Raw genomic sequence first — 20296 nt, forward strand, 5'->3', positions numbered from 1 at the left:
TCTTGACATTACATCATGATGTCCTGTTAGCCACTCTAGTGTGATGCAATACTTAAAAGTCAAGCATAGGATTTCAGCCAAAGCCTCTGTTCTCATCACTTTTATACATCATATAAAATACAGTAAAAATACGATTTTGCAAGATGATGTGTGGTGAGACACACTGATATAATTTATTTTGGGGTTTAAATGAAGCAAGTGGATTGGATGAGTGCTTCAGTGGTGCTGTTTTTTGTTATTTTCTTAAGCATCACAGTTCAAGAAGGCTTGAAACATTTTGGCTGCTTGAACTGAGGTCTGTGTTGGTTTAATGATATTTTCCTGCTTATTAAATGTTGGGCTTTAAAAATAGCAATCATAATCTTACAAAGATAACACATTTACTGATCTTATGTTAGGCACTCGTGACACTGATGTGTTTTGAAAAAGACTACCCTATATCCAATTACAAAAAGTACTTGTACTTGGACTTGAGAGTGTTATAACGGATTGTTTTGTCTGTTCCAAACTAGTGTGCAAGTAGGCACATGCAGACTTACAGAAGGATAGTGTAGCAGTGGTCTAAAGCTATAAAGCTTTCTCAAACAAAAAATCTGAGCTGAAATCAGTCAGCCTGTCAACACACCTATAGAAAGAGTACAAACATGAGGGGGCCAATTGACCCATTTAGCCTGTGTATTTGCAAGCAGCTTAAGCATTTTGAGGATCTCATCCAGCTGTTTCTTCAAAGGAGCCTCCACACAAATGGAGTGATTCCAGAACAGCAACAAATGTTTTACAACTCGGTGACTACAGTACATCTGTAAACAATATTTTTAAAGTGAGGTCTCTGTAGTGCATTGTAAAATTTTAAGATAACATACCTAACATACAGACCAGAGTAAAATAACTCTGTATCCTAACATTGTTTGCCTTTTTATTGCTTCTCCACATTATCTAGAAACTGAAAATAACATGTCAACATAAATAATAAAGTATTTTACTAGACAGCTTCTTGAAGCCCAGAGTTTCCCCATCTTTACATTTTTCCTACCTGCAAACAGTTTGTTTACAATGGATGTCATCTGCCTGCTGTTTGCACAGTCTTTAAATTTTGCTTTCTTGAATTTCCTTTGTGCCTTCAACTGTTTGCTTATCCTTCTAATTTCCTATTTTCTGCAAACCGACTGTACCAGAATTTAGTTGTTGATGTTAAATCAGATCCATCAGCTTTCAGGTGCTCCAATAATTACATCACCTTAATCTGAAAATGCACTCAATTCCAGAAAGCAACCCTGCACTTTATCAAGGCAGTGAACAATAAACATCTTTAAGAAAAAAAAACATTTTTAACTTCATCTATTAAAAATGTAAAGAACTAAACTAAGCTAGACCAGTATTTCATCACTCTCATCAACAGCAAGAAGGCAGGAGGCAGTTTTTAAGTGCCATTTTAAAAGATTTAAAAGAAGTAAGTATAAGATGATCCACAAAGTGCATTTAAATCCCACTTTAGAGTCGGAACATTTCTTAGAAAAAATGTGGTATGAATGGAACACTTCAAAAAACCTTGGAACTTCATAATGAAAGGTTTTTAAAAGTTATACTTTGCAACCAGAATCTATAAAGCTGTGTTGCAGAAATATAAAGACCTACAGTAATGACAGACGTTGGCCTGCGACACTGATCAGAAACATCTGTAACGAAATGTACAAGAAGTGGAACGTAATACCCCGAAAAAATGTTTCACATCAATTAAAATGTCGGAAGCAAATCCATAATTTGCTGGCACAAAACTACATTTAAAAAATGCACTACTGTGTGCAATTTTTGTAGCACTCAAATTACATATCATTCACAAACATAAGTAGAATCTACCAATGCTACAAAATAAAATAAAACATGAATTAGGAAATAGAAAGAGCCATTTGGCACATCTAGACCCATTCTTAAAAGAAGCCTGTTTTCAGACTGAAATAGACTTCCATGTAGTATGAGAACTTTATTTGTAAGAAAGTTACAATTTTACATTGGCGTCTCCTCAAGTCATGTAGGTCTGGTTTGAAAATAATGGGCACTTCTGACAGGCTCAACTCCATGTTAATAATTCTTACCATTTTAAGATAAAACTCTAAACTAATAAAGAATTTTACAGCTGTTAAGTTTAATAACTTTTAACAACTTTTAATTAGAAGAAAAGAAACATGTCCCATGGTGGAAGACTAGTTCATTTTTGCTTAATCTTTTTTGGTGGATAACGTAATCCTTTTTTAAGTTGAACACGGTTAACTTGAAACCTGTGTGCAACCAAAGCTACTGTCCAATCTCTGCAACGGAGAGGAGCTTCACATTTTGGGTACATACAGATACACCTTCTTTCAAATGCTGTTAGTAGCTCTCTTCAAGGTTGCAGAGAGTCTGCCCTGACCTTAACTACCTGAACCAGATTTCTTGAATGCCTGCAGGGTTGTCACCACCAGCACAGCAACCCCGGGCTCTGTGTAGTTTACAAATGACAAGGGACCGATTTTGTTTTAAGGAGACGGTCAAAACAAACAGACTTAGAGCAAAGCCTCTCTTTCTGTCCCCTGCTCCTGCCTCTAACTCCTCCTCCCTCCCAGCCTTTGTTCTCCTTCTACTTTACCTTTGCCTACTGCCCTGTCTCTCTCGGCCGAAACGTTGTGTTCTCTTTCTTCTTTTTTTCAGCATGGAATAAACCTATTACTTGTTCCTTTGCAGCCTACGCATGCTGACGCAGCTCCCCACCTGACTTACAGCAAAGCCCAAAGAAGCATAGCAAAGCATGTTGGATGCTCAATTAACATATGAATTGTTTCCTTGTATTTGTTTCCGTGTATCCTTTCATTGGCTGATACGTTAAAATAAGGTCCTTGGTACCTGATAATTAAAGATCCCACAGAGCAGCCCACAAGAGCAAGGGTGTTTACCCAAAGTGTGCTGGCTCTGGGCTTGGAGAGTCTGACCTCCCTAAAGTTTCCCTTCCATTTAACCGATGGCATTCCTCACCTCTCTGCCTGATCTGTTGTGCAGAGGGGCCTGCAATTCAGTGGTGGATGAAGAGAGCCCTCCTACATACTGTATAAACCACTTTGGGCTAAAAATGCCTCATCCTCTTCTTCATCACCACCACCACTGATACAGTGGATCAGTAGATCCTTATTGCATTTATTAAGCCATATTTGCAAGCTGAAACTGAAACAGTTTTAATTGAAGATATTGGGATGTTTATGGTTTCAATAAAGTACATAAACCGTGATGGGAGGATTTTTGTTTAAAGAAAGACCTCTCCAACCTATTACTTCCTGTTCTGTTGGTTCTTACTGGGTTCATGGCGTTTCTGTGCATCCAGTGTCGCGTGGATAAGGAGAGCAGGGAGCAAGGAGACAGAGAGGAATCTCGTGAGGACATGCCCGCTCTTCTTTAACAGAGAAGAAGGGGAACGCATTCAAGAATTTTCCTCTGCACCCCAAACCTTGTTATAATCAACAGCCAATTCAATCTTTAGGACACAGGTTAAGACAATGGAAAAAAAAACCATTAGGTACTGCACAGCTATTGGACATGGAAAAGGAATATATTCAGCATTTAAACTCGTTCAAAAGTAAATTTTCTTATTGTTAATTTTCCCCAAAGCCTTCAGTATCATGTTTTTACTCTGAGATATTTTTAATGCTTTCCTTGATGAAATGTGGCGTTGGGAATAACCATGTACTTGCTTATTGCTTTTAAATACTGCTGCAGGAAGAAAGAAACTAAAAAGGTAAAGGAAAACTTCAGCTTCTGAAGAAACAAACCCAGCAGGTTCATTGTTGCATCGTGTTGGCATGGCAACTAAACTGGAATGATGTAATAGCAGGCAACATTTAACCCTCTGTAGTTAAGACTTATTAAGGCAGCGGGTGTTTGTGCGGTCATGGTAGGAGCCACAGAGAGCCTGAGACAGACCGATACTGTAAGCAGGACCACTGCAGCCTCAGCATTCCAACAGAAGTGAAGCCTGTGCTTGCCTGTCCCCGTGGGGGGCTCCTGCCTGCAGCTGGAGGGGTACTGCTGGGGGTTTTGAGGCAGAGCTGTCATGCAGCTAAAAGCATACATGTGCTTACACTTGACAGACTAAGGTGACTGATGCAATAAAGCTTTGTCAGACTCTAGCGATGAGACACAATACATTTGACCTAGTGCATCTAAAAGTCTTTCCTTTGTCCTCTTTAATTCCATCCACAGTGCATCAATCTATAATGCATGTGCAGAACCTCTCCTTTTGCGTCTTGCTCCATGCAAGTGACTAAAATTCAAATCAAAATAACTGCTTATATTTGCTGATTTTCTTTCTTAGCCTGGCCCAGTTCATTAGCTCTGCAAGCCGCGGGTTAAGACAGTAAACGATATAATTACACTCTTCAAACACTATACAAAAAACAAACAATGGATACACATCGATATAGTGGCGAAAAAACCCAACATAAGGACTGGCAAAACATCAAACAACGGAACCCTACCAGAATTAATAGCTACAGAAATGAGGAGGTAAAGCAAGTTCCTGGTACATTTCTGAAAGTCACTGAACCCTGTCCTCACATTAAACTTATATCTGGTGTATCGGATTACCATGATAAACAGCACATGGTTTTAATTGTGCAATAAACCTAGGGAAGGTTTGCCAAATGTAACTTTATATTCCAGCATTTTCAGGATAATGTAAAAAGCACAAATAGTTTGCAAAGTAGCTGAAATGTTCTCCCACATCTGGAGAAGGAGCACATCGAAATCAGCCCTTAACTCAGGATGAGTGCAGCAGCCTGCAGGCGACTATGAAGGATGTGCTGCCAATTTTCTGATCTTACTTGATGTGAGGGGAAACAGCTCAGGTTTCAATGAACCCTTTTTACTGCAGTGTCAGTATCATCAGGTGCCTGGAGTGAGATAGCAATGATTAAACAGCGTGTGAATTGGATCACACGAGAGAGGTGGACAGAGCCTGCAGTTCCTTCGTCGACTATAGAGTGAGGCAGATCTCGGCCAACATCAACAAGAAAGAGAAACAAATCGTAGACCCACTGTCTATGTGCGGTCTCCAAGTAGGGGATTCCACTAACTACACTGCACATACGTCCTCATACGGCCAGGACTGCTCTTTTCATACACACAAGTTTTAAGTGATCGATGGCATACTGTATTTACGGAAAATGGAAACGCCACAAAGCACTGACACCGTGCACAATTTCGGCAGATCTGTGTATGACAAGAAATCACTGTTAATAGCTCCATAAAACTTTGATTTATTTATGTCGTTATTTATAAAGGTAAGACAAATATTATCACACCTGAGTGCTTGTAATTGTGCTGCGTGTCTTTTGTTTTTTTTTCACACGACTTTCAACCAACCAATCTAGAGAACATAATAGTATTATTTGCCAATTTAAAAAGAAAACAAGAGAAAGATACATTAACGTTACAAAATGCTTGCCTGGAAAGCTTTGAAGAGAGAATAGTTTATCTGGCTACACTCCCATCATCCTTACATTTTGAGTTTAAACCCTAAAGGAAATCGTGTGGAGTAGTCTGACTTGGCAAAATATTTCCACCAACAGAAGTGTCTCATCTTTAACTGTGAAAGCAGCCAGAACCCAACTCCACCCTGCCAGTCTCTGCTGTTAAATAAACTCCAGCGGCCGACAGCCAGTTTGGCGATTTTAAACTGGATCTTAAATTACTGTAACAAAGACGCAGATGAAAAGCGAGACTTGTCCAGAAGCGTTTAGCTGTGCTGGGCTGTTCCCTGGGTAAGGGAGGGGCAGTACCTTAATTAAAGTCGTTTAGAAAGTTGATCAGGCGAGAAGACAGAAGACACTTGTTTACACGGCAGCAAGGTCAGAACTGCCAGGCAGAGTCCTCAAGTCTAGGACCAAAAGAATTGTCTGGGAAACCCTGTAATTGTATCAGAAAGAATTCTGCCTCAAGGCTAGGACTATGCTAGCAGTAGGAACTGCATACATGAAAAGATGTATCCAGATACACCCAAAGATGGATGGAATCCTAAAGCAATAAAATAATTAAACTATGCCATATTGGTCATCACACATCTTAATCATAGAATAGCTCCCGTTATGTAGTATCCATCTCTAATTCTAGGTTACAATATCAGCACATACCTCTGAGATGAATACAGAATTGTTAAGTAAGGTTCCACAAAACTGAACAGTACTGTATACAATTATCAAAGAAGTAAACCTTCCAAGGAAAACAATGTGCGTTAGGAAGGTACACTTTTCCATGGGAAAGAACGAGTCGGAAATCTACCATGTAAGTTGAAGAGCCTCCTGTCTCAAGCACACATGCTGCACACTACCTTCACAAATTTACGACTGCCAGATTTCTGAGCCCCATGTCAGAGCTGTTGCCCGAGAAAGATCTTTTTAATGCTGGTGTTAAAGCTGACACCTTGGATTCTTTCAAGAAATTTCTGGATGAGATCCTTGAATTGATTAACTGCCAATACGTAATGGACTATCCAAGCAGGCTAGATGCGCCAGACGGCCTTGTCTCATGATGCTCTGTGATCTGTGGATGCGGCTTCTAACTGTGAATGTGTTTGGTGTGCCCTTTAATTTCCTGTAAGGCTTCTTCAGAACAGTCCCGGGACATTTTCATGCCTCACTTTCTGGATTCTTTTTCCGATTGTGGATTGAACATGAACAAGGTTTGGCTGTGAGGGATTTTGGAATTCTGTGCTGTTAGACATATTCAGCTCCATCTAATAGTAAAAACCACTTTGTATTGTACACAATGTACACCTTTGCATGGGTTTTCCTTACTTTGTTGTACAAACGCATTTATTTAGAGTATTCATTTATATTATAAACAAAACCAAAGACCTTTTTTATGTGCAATACACATTTTATGTGCCAAACAATGAATTTGGAGGTACTCTTCTACCGTGCTGTAATTGAGAGCATTATCAGGTATGGTATTTCAGTGTGGGTTGGTAATCTATCAGTTCATTTTAAATCGCAAATTACCCGCCTCATCCAGAAAGTCATGGGAGTGAAACAGCACTCCTCCATGCAAACAATCTTTGAAAAATCCCTAATCAAACAGGCAGCAAAAATTATATCAGATCCTTCCCACATCCTCAACTCTGAATATCAACTTCCTCCTTCTGGCGAACGTTTTAGGGTTCCCAAATGTAAGTCAAACAGGTACAAACATTCCTTTGTTCCACTATCCATTACAGCTGTCAACGCAAGTGTCAAGGATAAACACAATTTTGACTCTTACAACCCACTTGAGTGCAATATGTTTTTGTGATGGGTTATAAATGTTACATGTTGTTATGTGTTATACTGTACATGTGCAATAGTACAATGTGCAATGTTTTTCTTCTCTCTTTTTTGGCATTCTATTTAAATGTACAGGAGTGCTGGGTGTCCATAAAAAAATTCCCTCAGGGGACAATAAAATCTTATCTTATCTTATCTTAGCTGACAGGTGATATGTGTATAAAGCCACAGAATCCATCACTGAGGTCTAGCCCCACGACACAACAGTTGAGGCGGAGAAGTGAGAAATGAACTCTAGGCAGAGTTTTTGGTAGGTCTGACAGCGCAGGCCCAGGGTGGAATTCAGACACTCAGTTCTTTCAAACGGTGCGCTGGGATCTTTACTATGCAAGACGTCAGGACTCATCTGAACGACAGCGCCTCCTGTCCCCTGTGGGAAATTCAGGTGCAGAGGGAAGACTGCCACCTACTGGTCCCCCAACACCACTTCCACCGACAGCCTGCTTTTCCGTGGAGTTCGGCCATCCAGGGAAGTGCGCAGGCCCAACTTTGCTTAGTTCCTGAGCTCTAACAGGATCGGGCTCTGAGGTGGCAGCACTACTGTCATTAATCCCTGATCAACAGTTGACCCAAGGTCATTCGTCTGCATTTTACAAAAAAAAAAGAAGCATGTTTCCCAGCAAATAAAGACATTTCAATCCTCAAAGTATCGTGTTTGTCGTGATATACGTTAAATCCTGCTCATTATTATTATTAATTGAATCCGGGTGATGTTTTCATCCCCAAGCCACTTGGATTTGCTCAGGAGGCCTTCATCCTGGAATGAGCCGTGCCCCAGCTGGGATGCGGACCCAGAGCAGACACCCGCACCGCCCTGTACCTGGGAAGCAGGTGGCCAGGTGCTCCATCAGCGCCTCCTGGATGACAGGCTTGCGTGCAGAGTTCATGGCCGAGATGGCCAAGCAGAGGATCTCCCCCAGCGGGATGAACTGTGACTGGCTGATCGGAGACATGCTGATGGGCGACACATCACCTGCGAGGGAAGGGAAGAGAGAGGGGAGGTCAGCACACTGGCCAAGTCGTGCCCTGAGGGTTTTCATCTCCCCTGCCAGAGAGACGCCACCCTTCTCACCAAAAAGACTGGCATTCCTCAGCCTCCTCACTGCTGTGCTGTTTCCTGTACATAGAAACTTGCAAAGTCCCCCCCCCCCCACAGTCTAGGGAAAAAAATAAATCAAAATAAAGCAGCAAATGTATTTTCATAGGTCTCAATATAAAAATGTATTTTTAAAGATGTGCAGAGCATTCCTAATAAAGCTACATTCATTCTTACAGCATTCTGCAAAAATGCCTGGAAACATCAAGGGCAAGATTCATGTCCATGGGAAAGAACCAAGATGACCCACAAGAGCTGTATTAAAATAAGATTGTCATGAAGTTGTCCTCTTTTTTGAGTTTTGCCTTGAATATAAGAGGCGAGTCAAGGAAAGACATTTGAAAATGCTCCATAACAGATTTTTGAGACCGCTGAATGATGATTTCAAATAAAAGACTAACTTATAAAGCACAGAGGAGATAAAAGTGAATGTTTTGTTATTAATCAACAACAATAAGAGACATTTCTTTATTATTGCAGTGTAGCATTTCTAAGTCGTCACGGGCAAATAAACAAGAGTGCTATTCATTCCAGTTCTGATAACGCTGAGCGAGTTTATACTGACACGTCTTACTCTTCAGTATTATTTGCGAGCTCCTAAGACCATTAATAGGAAGATGGATTACAGTCTGTAACCAAACACTGGCAATTCAGTTATAAAATGTGGGGCAGTCTGCCCAGAAATATGTTTTGTATACCTGTAACATATTAATAAAAGTGACTTTGCCATGCATCAGCCTGTAGCACAAAGTTTTGACAGCCCACAAGTCATCTCCCGTACAGTAGTTTCTTGCTGGACAAGGATTGTCAGCTTTGATTAATGGTCTCCAGCAAGAGATATTTAATCTCTAGTATAAATAGTTCCATTACTCCAGCACCCATTCTTCAGTCTGAAATTTCTCCGAAGCGGATGTGCTTTTCTGCAGGGCTGCGATTTCTCCTCAGTAGCCTGCCTTGTGCCTGGGGAGCTTCAGTCAGTGTTGTTTACACAAGGCGCAAGTCCTCCACTACTTCTTTTCCACAGGACCATTCCACGGATTTGTTTCTTCCCACGTTAGCAAGCCACTGGAAAGGTGAAGGGTCAGGAGGGTCATGTAGCCTCATTATAATTACCAGGGGTACGCGGATGCAAATACTCATGAAGGGCATTGAAAATGCAATTCAAGAGTATTGTAGCCAACAGCATCTGGTGTGTTTTTAAACCCTGTCTGTATATAACAAAGTGTTTTTGTAATATTCTCTTGTGGGAAACTTATTTGTTCTATTCCAATAATGACGTATGAACCGGAGGTGAGAGCAAACCCAGCTTACTTTTTTATTGCCGGAACAATTGCACATGCACAACGCACCTTGACCGCTCCGTTTTTTTAAATTCCCACAGTCGATTTTTCCTGAAGTACAGAAAGTACGATGGCCAAACGGTTTCAAACAAGTGAACAAGTGAATACGACAGAAGGTAATTCGAACGTTTCTTCTTCAGCATACGTCCTGAAACAACTTCTCAAGACCTGAAGAGGCTACGGCAGTAGGCACCGCACCTGTGCTGAACCACTCTGCTTTAACCATGGCGTTTCCTCAGCAGCTGTCCTGGTGATAAGATTTCAGAAGCCCTGAGCAGCAGCATTTCCTTGAACTGTAACAACTAGTCCCAGCACAAAGAGCAACTGAACATTACACAGAGCACACAAACCCAGGACCGAAACAAGAGCAACTGGAAGTAGCAGCACACATGACTAAAAGCGTTGAATTTAAACCAAGGGATATGAAATTGTCATGCCTTGTTAAGAATATTGTGGACAAATAAGGAAAAGATCCCGCTGCTCTGGGATCAGCTCAGAGGAGAGCAACCGGATACACGCCAGGGCTTAAGGGAAAGTCCTGTTCTGTCAGGCTGAACCTTTTTACTCTTGAACAGAGAAGATGAGCAGGGGACGACCTTATGCAAGTATTCAAAATCCTCAGAAACACTGACAGTCAACCTAGAGGACTTCAGAATGAAGTGTGAACCAAAAGCCAGAGGACACAAGCAGAAACCGAAAACTGAGAACAGGAGGCATTTAGTAAATGCAATACTTTCATGTTCTACCTTGCAGCTATATACTGTATATTAATGCTGTTAATTTATATGTTCTGAATGGTCCTTGGTACTAACTTTACTTAAAACAATAATGAAAGCAAAGAGAGAGAGAGAAAGGTTGCAAAGCTCAAGTGAGCACAGAGCCCAGAGCAACGGCTGTGGATTTGTGGTAAAATAAGGGTTTCCCAGACTCACAAACTTGCACTCAGGCAGTACCTTCCAAAGCTGCAATAAAAAAATAAAAAAAAGTCCAAATTATTCTTGCACTCCTAGATTTCTGTTAAGAAGAGGTACCAGTATCTTAAAAATAAAGGCTGAAAAGCTGTCTTAAATTGCATCTATAGAGTATCAGTATTTCATAATCTCTTCTGTGATTCTCCAGTTTCTCATGTAATCTGCCATTTGGGCAAAGTCCGGTTGCCTACTCGTTCTTTCTGAAGTAAATGCTTAAAGCTTAACGTAAGGAAATGTGCTCTCACACTCTTCCAGGGCACATGTTTTGCACAACAACATTTAACAAAAGGCTTCTAGGCATGGCTCAATGCTTTCATCATGAAATGCTAAATGTGACTCAGTAACAAAAAAAACAGTTAATTAAACAGCAAATCTATATACTTATGAGAATAAGAAAATGGGGTAAATTTGCCATCTGCTGTTTCACCTTAAAAGCTATTCCCTTTCATTTAAAAAACATTTGCAGATGTCAACAATGCAAGACTTACTGTAGCTAAAGTTTGGAAACGACCCAAATATAAAATTTGTGAAACCTTCAGCCAAATAGTGATTAAATGTTGTACAGTGCTTTTCTATATCTTCAAACACTCTCATGTAAACAAATAATTCCACTATTTCTCATTTATGTTTGCTAGGATTCGATTATTGATGGCTTTGATCAAACCATTTTCAGTTCATCAGCAGATGTACAACTGGTTTAGCGGGGTAGATGTCTGTGAAATATATCATACTCTCTTTTTCACGTTCTCCAGTAACATTAATATAATGGCACTCCAATACTTCTTGGATTTAAAACATTGGCATGTGAAAAGATCAGATGCCAAGGAAAGTTGAGAACACAAATCAATAGCATTGACACCTAAAGGATAGGAAAGGGTGCTGATGTGCTGTACGGCTACAATTGTTGTATATCTGTGTCTCATGGAGAGCAAGCTGGGGTCTGCGAAAAGACTAATTCCTAATGCAAGAAATTGTATAGGGCTAATAAAGTGATCTTATCTTATCAGAAAACATTTACTTATACTTGTCCAAAGCTCAACACAAACAGCAGAGGAAGTCGAGGAACATCATTAGGATCGGCTAGGCTCCACTGCACACACTTCTGTTGACTGGTTGTACTGGAACCCGTGAGAAGTTGGGTGACAAAAACCTGAAAAAAACAGCTTCACGCCACACTCGGATACCATGAGGTAACGCTCCCCCTCCAGGGAATACAAGTGAGCAAAAAGCCAAATTCTTCTGCTAATTAAAACAGATTAGTGAAGTTCTGTCCTCGTTGTGACACAGGTCAGGGTATAGGATGCACAAGTACAGCAGTATCTTCTGCTATATTCCCCTAGGCTCAGAGGGGAATTAGCTGGGTTCCAGGCCACTGGTGCTTTCAAGATAAGCCCTGGAATTCCTGCATTTATTACAGCTTCAAAAATAAGGGCAGATAGCAACTGCCTTCCTCCACTGCCCTTTCACTTAAGAAAACAGGTTTTTACTTTCCTTCCAACCTCTGTGGCTTTTAGACCAGTATGAGCCTGAACGCACAGCTTTAAGAACCACATATCAACACCTAAGGTTCACACAAAATAACCTGGGCCTCTACAGTATGTCAGGTGTAAACAGAATTAGTATCTTTTGTGACAAGTTGAAGCAATTTTCTTTTTACATGATGGCACAATCTTGGATTTTCAGACATTTCTAACATGTTATTACACTGTTGATCACTCCGGTGCTTTGATCTGTGCATGATAAAAACTGCACCACACAGAAAAGCAAAACAAAGTCATTGATTGATGTAAACAAGGTGTAAGATTCTGGGAACTTTACAAATGTAAACAAGCTGTAGATGCTCACATGACTGAAAATAAATATAAATATTAAATATATAAAAATAAAAAAATACATATTTTAATAGAAGAGTAATTAAGGTTTACTATAGTCTCAAAAAAGCAGTTTGTCTCCAGATTTGTACTGCATGAAAAAACAGCCCCTCTGCTATAGACCGTTATCATGAATAACATGCATGAGATTTCAACATTGGTAATCTGAAGACAAAAAAATGGATGCTGAAAAACTGAACTCTAACCAAACCTTTAAAACCCAGACTCTCCCTAACAGCTGTGTACAGCAGGTTAAACTGCTTTCTCTGTGAGTCAAGTGCCTCTGATCTAGAGTGTCTAGGGAGGATATCCATGCACTTGGGAATTTTAGAGAGATGCAGTCTGTAGGAAATTGTCCGATTTTAATAAGAACTTATAGGGTTCAGAACAGGAGATCTCAGCTACTTAAAGTCTGATATAATTTTACCTACTTTTTTCCCCCCCAAACACAGGTCACTTCTTCAGGAAGAAGAACAATATGCACCTATTAATATCTACAACACATCACATGTTCTCCAGCTTATTTCAAAAGGTATCACTCTTCCTGATCTCTATCTTAAGGCATTTCTCTGTGCACAACCTTCATTGCAGAACATCAATGTGATATGGCTGCCGATATCTGATTTTCTGTCACCTTTCTCACTCATAACCTTTCATATCTCAATCTTAGTGAAGGAAGGAAATCTTACTTACAGTTTATCAGCAATGCTAATGCAATACATCCAGCCAGTTTTCGGCTCTCTTTAATACCTCTGTTGGTAAGGACTTGGTAAGAAGCACAGTCACTTGGTTCCGTAAAGCCTGAGGTCTGGAGCTGCCCATCACCTGGCACCAGGGTCTGTCCAGCAGCACTAAGAATAATCCCCAATTGGCTGCTTCGAAAAAGCCCATGGGGAGTTTTTGGCTTTCAGTTCATCTGAGCTTGCAGTTTCTTAATTAAACTAATTATGTGATCAATCAGCTGCCTTTTTTCCCCCCGCCAAGACTTTAAATGAGTGAGGAGTTAAAGATAACAAGGAAACCTGCAGGTGCTATGAAACACCAAGCTGGGACTTGACCACGACTGGTATATGACACCAGGCTGGGTTCTTGGAGGCACTCAAAGCCCAACTCAGATGGGTAAATTTGCAAAAGAAGTGAGCACTGGCACTTCTATCTACAGTATTTACTACTGCTTTATGCCTGTGTTGCATGGTTTCAAGAACCAGTTTCCAATCTTCTCCTTTACCAAGCCCCAGGAAAAAGGCAGAAATAGGATACCAGGCCTCATTTAAACATGCTGAATTCCTCAACCTTAACATGAAACTGAACGCAAAGAGATCATGAGATCATTTTATTATTCATGTAATTCATGCTGCGTTTCCCGTGTTTAGGAAATGGTGGTGTTTCAGTCCTGAGCCCTTCGAAGCTTCACAGATTAAATGCGTATGAAGTCCCCACCCGAAAAAAAACTCCCTCATCTTCAGGTTTTAACAGCATTTGGGGGGAATCCCTCGTTGCAGCTGCCTCTGTGCTGCTGTGTGTGAAGGAGGGAACAACTGTAATCCAAGTCACGCTGCTGTGCTCGGGAACTGGAAGCTAAGTTTTGGGGAACCTGTCTGTCAATTCGAGAATCAACCACTGGGCAGTGTTGTCATCAGTGTTGCCACTTTCATGGTTTTCAGTCACACAAACTCAAATCCTCCCATACCTACTGGATACCACACTCAAATCCACCAGTGAAAAAAGACTGTCCCACAGACACTTACAATTAAAGACACTTACAGGATACAGATATTGAAATGAGTTCAAATGTCCAAAAGCCCTTTTCTATAATCTGCTGCTGCTGTACTCTTGCGTCTGCAATTCTTTGTTCCCCCTCAAATTTTGTCAAAAGCTGGAAACCGTTGCTATTTTGGACTATTTCTTCCTACTTCAAAGCACGGCAAGTAATTAAAAAAATACTGTGGACATTCAATTCACTTTTAAAGGCTTTGCAGTCAAAACAGCTGCCCCTGGAAAGGGACTGTTTTTTCTTTTTCTTCCAGTACAAATCCAATTTTGTTGGAATATTAGGGAATTAGGGAATAAGAGACTAATGCTTAAACATAGTCTTCTGGGTAGTGTGCACCACAAAAGTCTCTGATCTGTAGGCAGGATGCATGAAAAAGTGAAGGACCTCAGGTTTGAATCCAGGCTATGCCACCAGCCAACAGTAGCTGCGATTTCCAATAAGAACTGGGTAGATGACAATTACTTAGGGAATACCCATTGCCAAGAAGGCACTTGTGATCTAGATGGTTGATTAATGATGACTTTACTGGGTTAGCCTTTTCGAACCAGCCAATTGGGGATTATTCCCAGTGCTGCCGGACAGACCCTGGTGCCAGGTGATGGGCAGCTCCAGACCTCAGGGTTTACTTAACCAAGTGACTGTGCTTCTTACCGAGTCCTTACCAACAGAGGTATTAAAGAGAGCCGAAACACGGCTGGATATATTGCATTAGCATTGCTGATAAACTGCAAGTAAGATTTCCTTCCTTCACTAAGATTGTGAAGGAACAATATGTGGACAGTGTGAAAAGAGGCGACATGTTCAATAACAGATATACTGTGGACTGGGAGTATCCTGCCTTCACCTCTGCAGGGCTAGGAAACTGCTTATGGAATAGAAAAGGCTTGAATTTTAATTGGCAATTGCAAAATGGGAGTAAAAAAAATGGTAGCACACTACAAGGGGACCTGATACAAGTATTCAAGATTCTCCAAGGCACGACAGCCACAGTCAACCCAAAGGACACCTTCCGAACAAACAGCGAAAGGAACCGGAGGGCAGGAGTCAAAACTACATGCTAGAACAGGAGGCACTTCTTTACCCAAAGCTAAAGCCACCCAGCCACGAGACTGAAGCTGACAATTTGATTTGATTTAATTCAAGTAAAGACTGGACTGGAGGTCCTTGGACCGATTAACTACTAACCACCCTTACGTTCTTAAAAGCCTTATCAGGGAACGTCCCAGTTCAAGCCACAGCAGATGTCCCCTGTGTTCCTCTGATAAAATGGTAAAGGTCCTTCATTCCATCCCTCAGATGCCACGAGGAACACAACCAAGTTCATTAGGCTCACCTTACAGCACTTCATTCCAGGAGAGCCTAGTGCCTTGGAGTTTCTTACCTATTCAGTCATTAAAACAACTGATCTAACATTTTCCATAAGTATTGCAGTATAAGTATTAAGTTACTTAAGGTCTTTTATCGAGAACCTTTTTACTCAAATCATTTACTTCGTGAAAAGCTACTGAGGTCTATGAAACGCTTTAGCTCTTGGTTAGAATTGTTACAATTGTGCAGCCAATTAAAAAATTCGACCAACTACTTAACTACTTAACTACTTAGGCAAGAACGAGGAGACACCGAGCCATCCAGGAATTGAGTTTGAGACTTTTGTCTTGCAGTCTCTGTAAAGAAAGTCAATCTGATTAAAAATGTTACTGAATATGCCTCATTTTCTTAATCTGCTCCTATACCCCGATAACAATAAGATTAGCAGTAAAATAATGATATAAAAAGCTATTTTTTTCTACTGAATTTATGTTGTATGCTTTATCTACTGTATATGAGAAAACCCCCAAAACAAGCTAACACTGAAAAATATCTTGTTACAAAGATCAGCAAAGTGAAATTACTTCCCAAAACCGCTTCTCTATGTTTCCACTAAAACTGAAATTGACACACATGAAAAAACAGGCATGCAAATCTAATTTGGAGCTGCTTTTATCATCTCAGGACTGTAACGCCCCCTTGAAGAAGCTTAATGTCCAATTATACAACTTCACAACAGTCTCATTCACAACTCCAAACTTTAAACCATACCATTTCACCTTCCTGAGGCATTTCTTTGACATGTTACCTCGATCTTAACCCAAATTTTATCACCTTTCTAAAAGCAGCACCAAGGCTTTGGTGAAAAACAAATCAAGGAGCTTACTTCCTACTGAAGAACTGCCTTCTCAGCGAAGAAGTGCTATTTCGTGAAAATTCAGGGACAATAAAATACTTACGTGTGTTCAGATACAAACACTTAACAATAAATATGGATTGTTTATATGCAGGGAGAGTGACGTCATTCACATGGGATCCTACCCAGTGCAGAAAGAAGGCGGAGAAGCTAGTTTTTCCCCCCAGCGAACAACAGGGGCTCGCAGACATTTTTCCTGAGCAGCCGGGCAAGAGGAGTCGCACCCTCCATGCTACCGTTCTCACTACTGCTGGAAACCGGAGCAGCAAACAGAGGAGAGAAGACAGCTGAGGTTCTCAAAGCAAATCAGAGGCTGAGCACACAGGCAGCAGCTCGGCCTGCCCTGGGACTCTGACTACCCTGTGCACCTTCCACCCATCTGTACTTCTCTTTTCATGCTGGATTGCATTCACTCTTGCTCCTGTTAGACGGGGGGGGGGAGAGAATTCTTGAAATAGAACATAAACCGTGATCACTGTCGGAGGAGCAGGGCTGAAGGAACCCAATATCAAACAGAAAGAGAGCAGCAAGGTAATTGTTTAAAATAGCAATTGCGTATGGGAGCTAATGACTGTTTTACTGTCCAAACATTTGCCCTAAAGCAGCAGGTTAACTCCCGCCGAGATGCTGTAACTAGTAAACAATCCCACAGCCTGTCTTTGTCCACACACCTTCACTACAACACCACCCCCTACGCCGTATAATGTATTCCGATAACACTACGTTACAGCTGCTAATGAATGCACAGGGCGGGGGGGGGAAGAGAAAGAAATAAAATAAGATATTCAGTACCTTGGCCTTTTCTCAGACTCCTCTGCCTAATCCCAGTAGATTCAAAAGCAGTTCTTCAGCTGCAGCCTTCAGACAAATGAGCATTCACTCTGGGGTCTTACCCAGCATGCTCTAGCGCACACAAAGGCAAGAGAGGTGTGACCAATCACAATGTGGCTTGCTATGCACTGTTTTTGAAAGCTCCCTCCTCGTAATGCCCACTGACACACTAGCTAGTGGGCGTCCTGCTGAACCTGTTGTTATGGCAACGCATCCCGGTTGCTTTCTGCGGCTGTTTGTTACACTCGTTTGCCTGCCCTCCCCGCTCGCACAGCTAATTAAAAATTAAGGACAAGCGGCCTGCATAGTAGACTCAGCAAAAGCACCTCCTGTCATGTGTCAAGCAGCACGTCTGTGCAGCACACGGTGGCTGAGGGCTTAAGAGAGTGTGCGTATCTGTGGGGGTGGGGCAGGCCGGATCCTTTTGTTATTTAATTAGGAAAAGATTCAACAGGGGCCTGCTGTTTATACGGGGGGTGGGGAGCAGCAGAAAAATAAAAGCACCTCAAATTATTAGTGACGTAAGGCTGTTTGTTGCTTTGCTGGCCTAATCTTTTTTTGCCGAGCGGTGTCTTTTGTCTCAACCTGAGTTTTTTTTCTTCCCGAGATGACACTGCGCAGGACTGGGTACAGTATTTGCTGGCGACCGTGCTGCGAGGAGCTTGCGGGCCAAGCTGGTAACGTGGCTCAGTGTGTGTGTGTGAGAGGCAGGCAGAGGCTGATGGGGGGTTGGGAGGGGGGGGGCAGGGGGTCATTTCTCAGCATTGCTACAGAAGCCGTAATGCTTGCTCAATTACATGGAGTTTATGTAGCTCACAAAGGCTTTTAATGAGCCAATACACAGAGAGCAGGGTGAAGGCTTTCACATCACTGTGAAAAGCGCTGCCTGCAAATAGTGACTCAACAGACTCGCGGCTGCGAGTTTCAGCACCCGCCGTTCTCCAGCACAACACTAACCTAGCAAGGCAGTCAAGGCTGCATTTTTTGGGGGACGGATGTTCAGATCGTCACTTTTATCAGCCAGACCTTCTTTTCTGCTGTGTTACGGGAGCAAATGGCATGTTTCTATGACTCAACATATGCTGGCTGTGCCAGGAAAGTTGGGAGCAATGCAGTCTCTTCAGCACATACTCCGTGTTCATGAGGTTACTGAGAAAGAAGGACCCCAGGAAGCCGAAGAATACCGTCTGCGGCGCAGCAGCAGCTGAGCGAAGAAGACCTACTGTAGGTGGGTGAACCATGAATAGGCAAAAATATTTGAATTGAAGACTATTATTCTGCCGTTAAAAACAAATCAGTATTCCCATTTCCAAGCCCAAACGACAGTTTCTGATCAGTGTCAACTGGGCCTCTATACTTCCTTCTATTTCCTTAATCCTGATAAATTCAGAAAAAAAAACATCTGGGATTAGAGTAATCCAAGTCACCCATTGTGACCAGAGATATTGAAACAAAAGAAGAGACAAAGAATAACAGGTGATAAGATCACTGGCTCCTACAATGGGAAGCTAAACCACCAAACCTCTCCTACTGTGGGCTGTTTATCACCAATCTAATCTTAACCTTTAAGACTACATAAACTTTGCCCTAGTCAACTGGGACAAAGGTGTCTGAATTTAACGTTCAAAACAACTTACAGTATAATGATGGAAACTCAGTATGATGAATTTTCTCATGGCAGCTGTTGAGAGGTATAAGTCATTTATTTGAAGACTTTCATTGTAACAGGCACTTTTCTATAATGAGAGCAAAAGTAAAGGAAAACTAGCATGTGTAGATGGTCAAACAGAAGCATATTTTAATAATAAACGTTACAGGAAGCAGTCTGTTAACTGCCAACATTCATCTGCACCTCCACCTAGATATTACAAGGTATAAACAGTGTGACAAAAGCTAAAAAAATAAACTTTCTTCGGATTTGTGTTGGAATCTTTTTGAAACATGACTGGTCCACTGGACCTCCAGCAATGGGGTTTTAAAAACAGGTGCTGTTCCACCAACAATTCCCTGTACATACTGTACAAGAAGTTCCAAGTAAAACACTACTACCACCTTTCAGGATGATTACAGAAATAATCTAAGCTGCCACACATATTATCGTACTCATTCTGTGACTCCTGGATGGTGGGAGTCAGAAACAAGCTCTCCTGCCAGGCTGTTTAAGCCATTCCCCATCTTCTCCCAAGTAATGACTGGATGAGATGCTCAGATCAGGTAGCTTCTATCTACCAACAGACCTAGATGGCTCAAATGGCTTCTTCTCGTTTATAATTTATGTTAATAAGTCCAGCTTCCACAGAGATCAGTCATAGCACATCAGACAACATCCCCTACAAATGACTACAACCATTTAATTACACTTCTCAACCTCTCTTGCTCAGTGGAGACCAAAAAGATCAAACAACCATAACAGATTCGATTTGAAGCTAAAAAAATTAAAAGCTTGAAAATAAAATGAAGTAAAAAATCTCCAAAAGGGTTTTAGTTGTTGTTGAAAAAATAGAGATGGAAAAAGCTCATCGAAAATGGAATTTAATTAGTTAAAAAACGCCTACAGAAAAACAAGTTCTATAGTTATATTTATATTTAGCTTGATTGCCAAAGTGTGAATGATGTCATGCTCATGACTCCTCATTAAATTGGTTTAAAAGCAGTATTTCTTGAGACGGAACACTAGATGGTGGTAAGAAACTAATCTCCTTATACTGTATCTACCAAGGAAGGTAATTATTTTAAAATTAAAAAAAATCAAAAACGTGCAAAGTCATTTGTCTTGCCAAGACCTTTTCACTTTCCAAGGGTTCACCTACAGAACTCTGAATGGGCACCAGTCCTCTCTACACAGTAAA

At 41.2% G+C, this 20296-nt stretch overlaps 1 protein-coding gene across 2 annotated transcripts in view; it reads right to left on the reverse strand.

Moving 5' to 3' along the window:
• Positions 1 to 20296, reverse strand: part of stox2a (storkhead box 2a) — a 98556-nt gene that overhangs the window by 14108 nt on the left and 64152 nt on the right. For both annotated transcript variants that reach the window (XM_088914108.1, XM_088914115.1), the window contains exon 2: positions 8161 to 8313. In XM_088914108.1, coding sequence (XP_088770234.1) covers positions 8161 to 8313 — 153 coding nt within the window. The remainder of the gene's footprint in view (positions 1 to 8160; positions 8314 to 20296) is intronic.

This window comes from Atractosteus spatula, chromosome 1 (assembly GCF_055471065.1).
Source record: "Atractosteus spatula isolate fAtrSpa1 chromosome 1, fAtrSpa1.hap1, whole genome shotgun sequence".
Taxonomy (NCBI): Eukaryota; Metazoa; Chordata; class Actinopteri; order Semionotiformes; family Lepisosteidae; genus Atractosteus; species Atractosteus spatula.